The sequence below is a fragment of the Copadichromis virginalis genome, linkage group LG6, assembly GCF_057382275.1.
Source record: "Copadichromis virginalis isolate Kocher_CV1m ecotype Utaka linkage group LG6, C_Virginalis_male_GT1.1, whole genome shotgun sequence".
NCBI lineage: Eukaryota > Metazoa > Chordata > Actinopteri > Cichliformes > Cichlidae > Copadichromis > Copadichromis virginalis.
Window position 1 is genome coordinate 37,052,927 of NC_140623.1, and position 14,628 is coordinate 37,067,554.

At 37.4% G+C, this 14,628-nt stretch overlaps 1 protein-coding gene across 1 annotated transcript in view; it reads left to right on the forward strand.

Annotated features, from left to right (window-relative positions):
• LOC146708410 (neuronal acetylcholine receptor subunit alpha-7-like) overlaps positions 1-14,628 on the forward strand; it is a 48,830-nt gene that overhangs the window by 960 nt on the left and 33,242 nt on the right. The window contains exon 2 of the mRNA XM_085460288.1: positions 7,512-7,651. Within this exon, the coding sequence (XP_085316414.1) occupies positions 7,512-7,651 (140 nt within the window). The remainder of the gene's footprint in view (positions 1-7,511; positions 7,652-14,628) is intronic.

Consider the following 14,628-nt stretch of genomic DNA (forward strand, 5'->3'; position numbering starts at 1 on the left):
TCCAAGATTAATATCCCAACATGGTAGGACTTCAAGTAAGGAGGGTGCTGTATGCTTATGTGTCCTCTCAGCTTCTCCCAACAGGTTGCTTGCAGCTCTAAGAAGCCACATTGCTATTACAAAAGCAGGCAAACATACATTCTGTATAATAAAGTGGCTGGAGGAGGGGCATTTCCTGGAGAATGTTCAAGAGCAGTTTCTAAGAGACAAGTGTGAAGTTAAATGTTGTTCACGAGATGAGTCTGTGAATCTTCAAGGAAATTGTCTCGAGTGTAGTGCATCAAACCCTTTTCATTACTCAATGAATTAAGGGATTTGTCTTCTGAGCTCTACAATGCTGCACAAAACGTTGGTCATAATTGAAGGGGGATTTAAGCTGTCCTGAAATGAAAAGATGCTTATTCATTGATACTGGCACTTATTCCCAATGAATGAGCATCATTGAGTTGTTGTTGTTTTTTTTCTTAATAATGTGCATTTCTACCAGCAACACTGAGTCACACAAGTCCTTTCAGATCATACAGTAGTTACTCTCAGTATAGTCTGTAAAATATGGCCAGGATCTAGTCCTTTCATAGCTCACTGAACATGATTATTTGCAGTGGACTTACCATAAAATTAAGGCTGCTAATGAGACAGTGTAGCATGATTGCTTATTATTCTGAAAAATCTATGTATACACCCTAAATGGGTAGCCATTTTTGTTGTTGTGTTTGACAACATTTAGGCATATGCAGCTGATTCAGAGTCGGCCATGATGAAAACAGTTCAAAGGACAATTTCTCTTTGAATAGTTAGATATAAATGATTAAGACTGAAAACAAAACTGGGATGACTCATGGGCCTGTGTTCAGAGTGACTCAGACAAATGTTAATGGCTGCTGAAAACTGAGTATTTGTCTGAATTTTGCAATTTTCAGTTTATTCTTCAGCCCACATCTTTCCTTTTTGAGTTGGGTTTAACTACCATACCATACCATACCATCTTTATTTATGAAATACTTTAAAATAACCACAGCTTACACAAAGTGCTGTACATTAGAATTAAACAATAAACATACATAAGATATAAAAAACTATTAAAAAGTAAAAAAAATAAATAAAAGAAAAAAATACTACTTCATTTCAATTCTAGTATATCTACAGTATACAGCAGCAGCATCAAACCTGTTTCTAGGTTGATTAGCGCTGTTAAATTAAAAAAAAAAAAAAGAGTGGTACCTAGATGCTGACCATAGTGGAATAGTTAGCAGGCCATGAGACATTTCCCTCTGGACTTACTGGGGATCAGAATACAAAGTAAACTGTTGGTGGTCACACACCACGCCAAATGAAAAATGTTGGTCCTGGATGATAACATTTAAATCCCTCATTAGTTTTATTTTGAAAGTTTGTCTGTTTTATTTACAGGTTGTTACACCATCACCAAGTGGCTAGAAAAAAATTGATGCAGCTTTGACCTCCTAGGACCTGGCATCCACATATGTGAACATCACATTTTGGGTTATTTAGACCAAAATACTCAATTTTGCTCTACAAGCGCCTGATATCCACTTACGAGGACATTATACTGCTACCGTTCTATCGAAATTTTAAACGAATATCCTCATATGTGGCTCTCATTTTTCTTAGAAAGAAAAATTAGGTAAAAAGAAAAAATCTTCTAATTCTTTGTTTTTACATTCATCGGGTCATCAGCCCAAATATCAAAGAGAAATTAAAAATGCATGCCATGGAAGAGTTCGGGTCTTAGGAGGTTAAAGAACATTTCTTATAATAAATAATGCAGATCCAATGCACAAATCAATGTTGCTTACAAAAAAAAAAGTATGAGACAACTTTTTTTTGGAATTATTAAATCATGTTTTTGTATTGACTAGAGCAATGGCAAAACCTCCTTAAAAACATATTTCCACTTCCCAGCAAAGTGACTTCATATTCTCAAGGAAACTTACTTGTAACACTCAGACACAGTTGGGCTGTCTTTCTTGCTTTTCAAATTCTGGATATGTATTGATCTTTTGCAGATGTTTGCAAACCATCTGCTTTAATGTGATTCGATTTTAAACTTGGCCAGCCTTCCTCGATGTTCAGACTCGCCAAGACTAATCAATATTTAATCTGTCTTTGTGGTGTGGTAATTGTCATGATATCTGTTCTTTAGTTGAATGGTATCTGCTTTCATGTACATTCCTTCATGTGCTTGCAGTTGTGATCCTAACTCTGTAGGAGTATTTAAGAGGAAAACTATAATAACACACACAGCAAAATGTACAATATTAATGTGTATTTCTACAATAAACACTGAAGTAAAATTAAATAAAACACCCAACAAGGAAAAACTGTTTGTGTTTGATCTACATATGTGTTATATGCTAGATATGTAGATATTTAGTTATACCAAAAATATGCTTCTGGGAAATAATAAAATCCTTCCATAAATTTTCTACTTACCCAGTTCATGGTTAAGTACAAGAGGAAGGATACACCCTCATCAGGTAGCTAACACAGTAAAACAGAAAATATTCATACTTGCATCTACAGCCAATTCAGAATCACCAATTAGCCTAACTCCAAACATGTCTTTGGACTGTTGGAGGAAGCTGCAGAGGAACACATAAGTCCACACAGAAAGGCCCTAGCCAGTCTGTGGATTTGAACCCAAGACCTTCTTGTTGTGAGGCAACATTGACCCAATACCACTAAAGTAAGTGCTCAGATACATTAGCAGGGAAGTGTAATATCACTACAACAGAATTCCAAAGGTCCACAAATTCCACTCAAAGGGAAAAAAAACTTTGATGTAGGAGAGTAATATGTGGAAGCATAATTTTTCACTTTAATGAGTTTTAGGTTTTGTTTTTTATTCACTGCTTAGTTTTGTATTTACTTACTGTTCGGTGCAGGAAAACCCTTTTACTTTCACAAAGTAACCACATTTAATTGTCTATTTTCTGGGTTACACAGAAGTGACAAGTAACACCCTATTTAATATGTGACTGGTCGCCTGACAAGAACTGACAGAAGAAAGGCAACCACTTGAACAAAGATATATTGAATACAAACCTATTTGTACAATGCCAAAAACAAATGTAATGTCTGATAACATGGAAATGCAGTTTGGGAGCACAAGTTTTAGAAGTCAGGGCTCAAAATGCGAGTGACAATTTTCTGGGCAGAGCTCATACCTCACAAGAAGGACCACTGATAGTTGGTATGAGGGCCTTTATTCCACCAGCTATCAGCTTTTTAAACAAGGTTCAATTTTCCCTGTCGGTTGTTGTAAACACTGACAACAGATTGTTTTCATTGCAATCTCGCTGACGGTCACACTTAAAGTGGTACAATGGTCTTTTATTCATTGTCCTGTGAATTTCACTTTTTACTACTCTGTGTAAACCAACCTACCTTTTGCAGGCATTAAAGATTGACTCTCCTCTGCTCAAGCCCGTCTTTGGCCTGCTGTCCTCAAGTGTCCGTTTTATTGCTGGAAGCCAAAAGCTGTTAGGGTTTCCCTTTGGCTGGCAAAAGCAATATGGTGTACAGTAAGATGAGAAACCCAGATAAGAATTTGCTTCAGGAAGTATAGTTTCATTTTTCCCCCAATATATTTTCAGTTTGTAAAACAAAGTTTTTAGTGTCGTTTAAGGAGCGAAGAATATGTGGTTTTCAGTTCAGCTATGGCAATTACAAGATTTTGGACACAATGACAGGAATAGATTTTGGGGCAAACTTTAGGAAATGACATGCTGTACTTAATTGCTGGATTTCCACCTTATGAATGTAATATGTAGATATTACATTCATAAGGTAGATCCAGCAGTTCTACTGTCAGCTGTGTTACTTTAAGCCTAATTTTAAGTACATGAAAATGAATAATGTCCAACATGCATCAGGTTTGTGTGTAACTGAGAGATTATGATTTGTTTTCTTTGCCAAGAAGAATGACAACAGTACAGATGCCAGTATGTGTAGTATTTTAAAGGCAGCATACAACTTCAAGGGTGAACCACTTATAAACTAAATTGTCTTTCTGTCTACTGCTGTAGAATCCAGACAATAAAAAAGAAAAAAAATATTTTCATTGCCGTTAACTACACTGTACTGGTATGTCCTGTGCATCTGTATCATTCAGTTCAGAATTAATTAATTAAAACTGAAAAAGAGCTACAGTTGCAATCTGGGTGATGGAAGTATGACTTGACGATGGAAAACTGGGGCAGAATCCTGTATGTCAGTGGCAGGACCTGAGGGTAAGATGAATATTTTGAGGATGTAGCTATTTGTGTAAAAAAAAAAATTGAGGATAAGACCACCCACAGAGCATGAGAAAATATTTCCCTAGCTTTTGCTTTTAAAAGCAAAACTAACCTAAAATATTTCTTATTTTAAGTTAATATTCTTTCCAAAGTGTTTTTTGGCATTGTTCTCTCAGTGGGTAATGATCGACTTTTTTGGACTGTATTTTTGGATTTATCGTGATAATAGAAGTAAACATCAGATCTAAAAATGTAATTCTGTAAAGATACTAAAAAAACATATTTAAGGAATTATGAAGTTACCATAGAGAAAAATGAACAACATGACTTTTTTGAATCTTCAGCTAAAGCTTTGTAGCAGTTCAGGGAGGTTAATATACAACATAGACGTTTTACGCTCCTTGAAAACTGCTGCCTTTTAATTCTCCCTATGTTAAGAATTAACATAATTAATTAGATTTGTATGCTGCAGCAACACTAGAAAGAGTGTAAACATTATTAGATTACAATAATTAACACATGTACAACATCAAGCATTTCTAAGATCTTACTATAGGTTTTACTGTATGTGCAGTTGTGTATTTGAAGAAAAAGAAGGACAACAAAGAGGCATTTCATAACTTAAAGTGAGCATTATTTGTATTTTAGTCAACCAGTCAGCCTAGTAATCTCTCTAGTGTGTTCTGGAGAGATTAGATCTCCATTACATGACTGAAACACTTTACCTAGAAAGTGCCTAGGAGGCATCTTGGTCCGATGCTCAAACCACCTTAAATGGCTCCTTTTGATGTGGAGGAGTAGCAGCTCTACCAAACTCTCCACCCTTAGCTGTTCCTAGAAATTCTGTCCATAAATATTATGAACAGAATTGGTGGTAAACGGCAGACCAACAGGCACTGAGAACAAGATTTTTTGCTGCTAGTGCAAACTAAGCTCTCACTACAGTTGTGCAGGAAACAGAAACAATTACAAACAGCTACAGCTAAATAAACTATAGCCAATTATAACACACAATTTAGCTCGTGCTATGTTCAGGATCTTTGTTGCTTTTTAACACAACATTTTTCAGGGTTTTTCTTATAATGTAAATATGAACCTATAGTTTTGTTGTGGAGATTTCATGTTTGCAGGATGCCCATTCCTTGAAGGAGAAGCAACAGTCCTAAATGTTCTAAATTTGTAGATGGCATGCAGCTATTACCATTTCATTATTTTTCTGAAGTCTGCTTTCTTAAGTTTGCTGTACAATAACACATCGCAAGTACACACATACACATACGCATGATATTTCTGTCTTATTGTGAAGGTTTATAGCAAGACAGATTTCATTAATTGCCATGTTGACACCCATTTAGAGATGTATATTATTTGTAGTGGCTCTTTGACAGGTCTCTTTACTGTTCAGCTTGTTTTTTTCTTGGCTCACTTCATTTTACTGACTCTCAACATTTTTGCTGGCTGCCACTTTCAGCCATTATGCAGATTTCCTGTCACCCCAAGATTTAGGAGTGGCCTATCACTCGCCAACACCCTCACTCACAAATGAACAGCTAGATGCCTTTGTTTATTTTTGCCTCATTAGCTAATTAGTCATTCACTCAGTCATTGTCGGTGCACTCACGTCTTGGCTGTCACTTGGTAATTGCTGGAATATGTTAAGACAACATCTAATTTGGACATGGATCACTGGGGAGAGGCAGACTGAGACCTTTTCAACTGTGACTGAAAATGACACTGAAGTAGAGAAGTTTAGAAAATTATCTAATGTCATCCTTTAATGAGAGAAGCTGCTGCTCTAAGGTTTTGGGGAACTCAGAGAGACTGTGAGAGATATGCAACCAACCAGGAATCCTAAAATAAAATATATGAAGTCCATATATTCTTCCACCAATAACTCAAAAGAGCCAATCAGAAGCTTTAAAACAGCTGAAATGGGAAGCCAGTGTTGTTGTTCTGGAGAAGAAAGTATACACTTGATGTTCACATCTGTGTTGCGCACACATTTCTACATGTTAATATAGGAAGAACACAGTCAGGATTTTCATTGTATGTTGCATGGCATTTATTCAAATGCTATGGTAGGAGCCCGAAACAGTAATTATATTGGTACTCTGTATAATTTATGTCATTGTGACATAATCCAAAGTCACCAAACATTATTAAAGTTTTTTCATCAGATTTTTATGTCTTGGTGTTCACTGAACCTAAAGTTATGGCTCTCTTCCATTCGTTTTACCAGAGCCTTGATTGTGTAAATCCCCCCTTGTTCTATATTTATATCAGTTGCTGTCTTTTTCAAAAGCAACACTGCAAGGCATTATAGCACAAAATATTCACATATTCTAAATAATACAGCTGAACTGTGAGATTCAGATTAAAAATTCTAACAAGTATATAATAATGTTCAACACAGGTTTACTTCAGTTTAAGCTTTGACTGTAAAGACTAGTTTGATAACAATAGTGGGTTTTTTGTTTTTGTCTGGTTACACTAACAGATACACACTTAGAGCTGCAACCACCAGAGTCACACTTGAACACAAAAACTGTTTGAAATGTGGACTCAACAGCTGTGTGACATGACAGCTCCATCGATTTGACCATCCATCATCACTCTGCTTACCCTGCTCACCCTGCCTGCTGTGAAAGGGCCTTAACAGCAACTTGGTTAAAGTCACTGCTTTGACCGCCACTCAAAGTAATTATATTTCAAATTACGACAGCAGCACTGATAAAAAAGAATTTTAGCATTGTGGATGTGCGATACCCTCGTGGCTGCCTGGGCTTGCTTTTGCTTGAGGGACTGTGCTGTAATACTTGTAATTGTTCAGTGTAAACCTCTTGATGAGGCATAATGAATACAGGAGAGAAAAAAGGGAAACACAGTCAACACAATTAAAGTTCAATGATTTAATGTGCTCATCACATTCACCTTAGTGCGACTTAATCAGTATTTATTGCAGAATTTGACACTGCATGAACAATGTTGGTTGTAACTGCAATAACAGTGCTGATTAGATTTAATATGGGTGGAGTAACTGTTTGATTGTTTTATAAAGTTACTGGATTGAGTGAAAAAGAAAAAGGATGTGCACAGCAGAATTTAAATTGATCAGTTCCTTGCACCATTGTTCCTTTGGTTTCCTTTGCTAGTTCATTTTCCTCTTTTACCATAGGGCAAATCTGTACAAGTTAAAAAGTGAGTGACTATCTTGCTTCATTTTGGTTATAATTCTCAATTTATTCCCTGCAGTTTGTCATGGTGGAGTGTACCAGAGAAAGCTGTATCGTGATCTGATGGTAAACTACAATCGACTTGAGAGACCAGTCCAAAACGACTCTGCACCCATTGTGGTCGAACTCGGCCTCACTTTGCTACAGATTATTGATGTGGTGAGTCTGTGTGTGTTGTGAAGTGCCGAGAATATCTGAAGACAGTTGAAAGAGGATGAGGGTTTTTTTAAGACAAGTTGTACAGCAGCACACTGCCTGCAACAAACACTCATCTCGCAGCCAGTGGCACATAGAAGCCACTGCTGTTAGTTCAGTTTGAGAGGATGATTACTTTTACTGAAAACAAGCTTGAGGTTTATTGCCTACCCTAATAACAGGATTACAAAAAGGTGTTGGTCTTCTAATAATGGTTCTTATCTCTTATTAGAATCAGAATACTTCATTAATCCCAATCCAAAATAATGAAAAATAACAGAATGGGGAAAAAAACAGGGGTAATAGCAACAGGCTGCATGCAGGTCGGTGCAAATGTGCTAAATATTTATCCCAAAAGATTGATTACGTGAATCTTTTCCAACTTATACTTGAAAATGAAGCAATAGCATTCCTTGATTAAATAAAAACGTTTTCTCATCTATTTGTCACTTTCTTTCCATACCTCCCTTGCCCAGCGTTATATGTGTTTTGGGCTTATAATGCTGTCTTACTTTGTGAAACTTGAGGCATGTCTTTTAGGCTTTTTTATATTGAAGGTATTTCATCTTTCTTTATGCATCTTTTGTACTTCTTTAAAACTGTGAAGTTGAATTTCAAACTATTATTCCCACAGTGTCAAACTCAGTCAAGGGGGAAAAATTAAAGATTGACATGCTGAAAATGCTAACCATATCCTAACCAAAGGCAGTATAGAGTGCCTCTCTAGAAATTCCTGTAGAAGGTTTTCAAGGTAAAACTTATCTACAGTGTCAAACACTGTCAGTTTTCAGTTTGTTGTTTTTGAAAACAACAATAAAGATCAAATATTGTAAGATATTTTAATTTCGTCTTCAGCTATTTTCTCTTTAAAGAACTCTGCTCTTCTATGCTATGCTAAATTGCTGCTTATATTTGTCACCAGAAATAGGAGAAATAACCTCTAAAACAGAGGTTAGAAGGTTTCATAATGGTGACTCAGCCTAAGAATATATTATTACTTGACAATTTTTAAAATTGTTTTGTCACCTCAAACACTTATTACCCCAAAGCATCATTATATTAAATTAGAGCTGATTAACAATGTCATCATGTCTTCCTAACTAGTCAACAAGCTAAGGCATATGGAAAAATATAATTCGAGTGCTCAACAGACAGATTTAGTTATTTTTGACTGCATATTTCGATCCCAGACAACATTTGCCAGCCTGAATACTTAATTAGCCACCTAACATTAGCTGGTTGCCACTCCTTTAAACACTTCCTGCACAACACAATACAATACCTGTGTTTGTCTTCTTCATTTTATGGATATCATTTGAAGTGGTACCCTGAGAGAAAAGCTTGACTTAAAGCATCCATTCTTATTTTTGTGTCCTACATTTTATACCCACAAACACACACCCATACACACACCATTTAGCTCAACAAGGCACAATCCTCCCTTTCTCTGACATTCTTCACTCTTTTTAATGTTAAACCCACAACTCTTAAATTGACACTTCTGTGGTTTGAGTAGATTTTCTGTCACATCTCATATTTTGCTCCTTCAGTGTTTGCTCTACACTCAGTCAAGTGTTTCCTCCTGTTCCCCATCTCATACACCTACTCTTGCACAAAAACACACAAACCTCCTGCCTTCTGGCCCTACCACACAGCCAGGGCACTCAACCAAAAAAGCCAAGCTGACACCCTGTCACTTCCCAGAGTCAGCCCTGTGACAAAACATGAGGTTTCCTCATGATAACTACATGGTGGTACAGTAAATCTCATACACTAGACTCCTATTCTAATTCTATTGTTAATATGAAGTCTCAAACAGCGCACACTAAAAACATTTTAATGCATTTTAGATCTTGAGCTTCCATATGGAGAATCAGAACCAAGCAGCTTCCACATGGAATCTCTGAAGAACTCGTCACATAGTTACATGACTACAAATTTCTTTTCTTTTAAAACTATTTTATAGTTATTGTAGTTTATGTTATGTAAATATGTATAGTGTGCATGTATGTGCATGTACACTGAACAAAAATATAAACGCAACACTTTTGTTTTTGCTCCCATTCCCCATGGGATGGACGTAGAGACCTAAAATTCATTCCAGATACACAATATAACCATCCCTCCCAAACAGTGGTCACAAATCAGTCCAAATGTGTGGTAGTGGGCACATCTGCTATATTGAGATAATCCATCCCACCTCACAGGTGTGCCACATCAGGATGCTGATCTGACATCATGAGTAGTGCACAGGTGTACCTCAGACTGCCCACAACAAAAGGCCACCCTGGAATGTGCAGTTTTGTCTCACAGCAAAATGCCACAGATGCCACAAGCAATGAGGGAGCGTGCAATTGGCATGCTGACAGCAGGAATGTCAACCAGATCTGTCGCCCGTGCATTGAATGTTCATTTCTCAACCATAAGCCGTCTCCACAGGCATTTCAGAGAATATGGCAGCACATCCAACCGGCCTCACAACCGCAGACCTCGTGTAACCACACCAGCCCAGGACCTCCACATCCAGCAGGTTCACCTCCAAGATCGTCTGAGACCAGCCACCCAGACAGCTGCTGGAACAATTGGTTTGCACAACCAAACAATTTCTGCACAAACTGTCAGAAACCGTCTCAGGGACGCTCAACTGCATGCCCGTCGTCCTCATCGGGGTCTTGACCTGACTCCAGCTCGTCGCCGTAACAGACTTGTGTGGGCAAATGCTCACATTCGATGGCATCTGGCACGTTGGAGAGGTGTGCGCTTCACGGATGAATCATGGTTCACATTGTTCAGGGCAGATGGCAGCTGAGAATGTCCCAGTTCTTGCATGGCCAGCATACTCACCGGACATGTCACCCATTGAGCATGTTCGGGATGTGCTTGACCGGCGTATACGACAGCGTGTACCAGTTCCCACGAATATCCAACAACCTCGCACAGCCATTGAAGTGGAGTGGACCAACATTCCACAGGCCACAATTGACAATCTGATAGACTCCATGCGACGATGTGTTGCACTGCATGAGGCAAATGGTGGTCACACCAGATACTGACCGGTTCTGGGTCCCCAGACCCCCAATAGCGCAAAAAACTGCACATTCCAGGGTGGCCTTTTGTTGTGGGCAGTCTGAGGTACACCTGTGCACTACTCATGATGTCAGATCAGCATCCTGATGTGGCACACCTGTGAGGTGGGATGGATTATCTCAATATAGCAGATGTGCCCACTACCACACATTTGGACTGATTTGTGACCACTGTTTGGGAGGGATGGTTATATTGTGTATCTGGAATGAATTTTAGGTCTCTACGTCCATCCCATGGGGAATGGGAGCAAAAACAAAAGTGTTGCGTTTATATTTTTGTTCAGTGTATGTGCATGTATGTGTGTTTGTGTGTTGGTTGTTTATGTATTGTTGTGCTGTTAGATGGCTTGATAAATAATGAATAAGCTGGCAAAACCAGATGAATTAATGCTTACTGGGCATCTGTAAATAATGTAAACCTTGCTGTGTCTGTGTATATGTATGTGAGTATAATTGCAATGTGTGTGTAATATGGCCTTTGATTCCTCCATCTGCTCCTGGGTAACTCTCTAACCATGGAAATAGGGCAGGTTGATGCCCACTGGGTCCACTGCCATGAATAATGCCATACACAGACAGACTGATGGACAACTGGTAACCATATAGTTTAAAGTGCCACCATGTGTCTCATGCACCTTATTAGGAAACCAGTAAAGTTCATTGCAGATATGTAACAAAGTATATTTAATTGAGGACAACACATATATACCCTGTCATTCTTTTGAGTTTCTCTTTTACCTCTGAGTGAACAACTATGAATGAGAAATAAATATTTGCAATTTTACTTTACCGCACATTTATACTTGAATACTATAGGTGTTGCGTTCTTAACTGATTAGGGTTTTACATTAAAAAATAAATAAAATTAATTAAAAAAAAACATGTACTATGACATTATTATAAATTTAAATATGAAATCAAATAAATAATGAGCTCTAATCCGGCTATCAACATTAAATTTGCACAATCATCGTATTGCCTCAATGAAGATGATTCAGTGATAAAATATAACAGTCACAATTTTGATGTACCATGGCCAATTCCACTGTTAAAAACTCATCTGCAGGATTTTTGCCAAAAACGCTTCATTGAAGACACATTCTCAACAAGTTTTTGTTATAAAAACATACTTTCACACAATGAGAATTTGCTGTGGTGATAATTTTAAAAAATATTAATACTAGTCATAAATGCTTAAGTAAACCATTTTGAATACTACTTCTTCAGTTGCCAAGTATGCTCATGCTACATTCAAAGAAAGATGGAAGTCTGTTTGCTTTGGGATAATAGTATTACTTAACAACTCTGGAGGAAGATTCTTGACTCTTGAGGAAGATTAAAATAGTCAGAAAAAATGCTTGTAACAGATGTTTCTTTGCACAAGAGCAGGCACTTCTTTGCTTCTGCTCATGTTTGATTCAATCAACCCTGAGATATAAAGTATCTGCAGAGAAATGCTCCTCTTTCAGATAAACTGATGCATTGCAGCAGAAGCATGACCGTATCCATTGACCTGTATATAAAAGAACGAATTTTCACTATTCTTTGTCCCGATGAAGCTCTATTATTCAAAGAAACTGATGGGAAATATAAAGTCAATGCAAGTACATGAAGCACAATAGAGTTTTCTAAGAAGATATTATTTATTTCAGATTTTAGAATTTGTTGTCTTCCCTGTTTGGTGATTCTCTATCTTTGAAATATTGATCCTTTCATCTGGATTGGAAGAAAAAGAGGTAGGAAGTTATCCTATTGTTCCAAGCTGGGGATATAACTGAATGAATTCCACAGATGAAATCCTCTTTCTGGGGGGAAATGCACATGAAGATTTCAAACAAAGAACTATTTCATATGTGTATTACATTTTTCAGCCTTGAATGCTATATCGCTTGCAGTGAAATACAGATAAAGAGCTGTTATTAAATGCAAGTGTCCATCAAGCACAGCCTACAAAAACCAATCACAGTAGATTTATGAAAAGATTAGAGTGTTTATAGCGGGTGTCACAGAGCTGATATTGCAGCTCAGTGAAATCTCACAAAACACCAAAAAAAGAGAGGTCAGCCACAAAATAGAGCAAAAACACAGCAACCTTAAAGCAAAGCCAGGTCTCCAAAACTGTACATTAGGTTGCACACCAGAGGGACATAAAATGTTTCTTTGTAATGTATACAATAGAAGGCTGTTCCATTTCAACTGTGGAGAAGGAAGCCTGTTTAAAAGAAGCAGAGATTAGAAAGGACAGGTGGAGATAAGATTGTAGTTTGGGGGGAGTTAGGGAGGAATTGAGGAGGCAGAGGGATAGGGGGATGTAAACTGTGAGAATCGATTTTCACTACAAAGAGAAGTAAAAGCAGTGCTTTGCTTGGCTTGTCGCTGATGACACAAAGTTAAACCTTTGGAAAACTGTGGTAGTTGATTATACATCCTGATAATCATGACGGAGAATGTTAATGAAATTCGATGTTGTATGGTGTGTGCTGCTACATTTACAATTTAGAATAAGAATAAAACTGGTAACTGTAAAAAAAAATCTCATTTACTTACATTGTTTTTTTTTAATTGAGGTGACCACAATCCTGAGTGTGTGTGTCTATGTATAGTAAGTATGTTCAGAATTTCCATTATATACCTATGTGAAAAAAAATCCTCTTTTTAGTGAAAGACTGAAAAAAAAAACATGTAGAGACAGGGTAGCATAGTCTACAGAATTGTATTTTGTCAAGACCAGTATCCTACACATTATAACTTCCTTTTTTTGCGTATGACTTAGGTTTAGTTATAGTTTTTGTTAAAATCTCTTCTCATGAATTCCTATGTAAGTGCATTTTCACAAATGCACTTGTGCCCTGACCTTTTTCAAGATATTACAGAATGTAGCTGCGTGTAAAAAAGCAAGTGTCCAACCTTATCAGATCAGATATTAGACAGTTTTGCCATCAGCCCCTTAGTAGAAAGTCTGTGTAATATATGATTGTACTGCATATGAGAATAGGTGAATCACTGCATGCATTTGCTTGCTCCTTGCAGGCTCTACGCAGGTCTAAATCAAATAGAGCACTTCCAGTAATGGGCAGCATCTGAAGCAGACTAACTCCTGTTAAGCACTGCATGCAAGAAGGTGCAATGTCCTGACCTAATTCTCTTGACACTGTCTAGAGTTCATGTGTCCATGTGGAAATGGGTTTATATCACTGGCTGTACCATGTTCTCATTCAGGAACCACAGGGATTCAATATTGTGTATGGTGTCATAGCAGTTTCCCAGGTGGAAAACTCAGACTCAAAATTGGTTGATTACCAATCAGAACCTCACACTAGATAGATAAAAGGGCCATGGGTCAGTACACTTGTTTAATAACGTTTCCCCCTCTGGCTAGCTTCGCTTTCCTGTGATGTTGAGGATAATTTCTGGCTTAACCCATATCAGAGATAGTGCTGAGGCAGAACAAATGTGTTTAGGATTCTTTATATGCAAAATATGTTTTAATTGATTTATATTGGTAAACACAAAGACACGATTCTCTTCTTTGTCAGTTGCCTATTTTATATGGTATATTTACTTTAATTTACTTTAGTTCTAGTGTAAATGAGCATCTGTAAATGCTTTGTTAATACATTTATTGTGCCTTTTTATTGAAAATAGAAAATCATGGTTGCCAATATTAAGTGCACTGGCAGTAGCTTTTAAACTTTGAGTTAGATTTTGGAGGGCCAAGTGACAGGTATAATTTTCAACACGTCCTGTGATTGCCCTGGGGTGTCTCTCTGTTAGGATATGCCTGAAACACTTCACCTAGTAGGTGCCCAGTAGGCATCCTAGTCAGATCCCTGAACCACTTTAGCTGGATCCTTT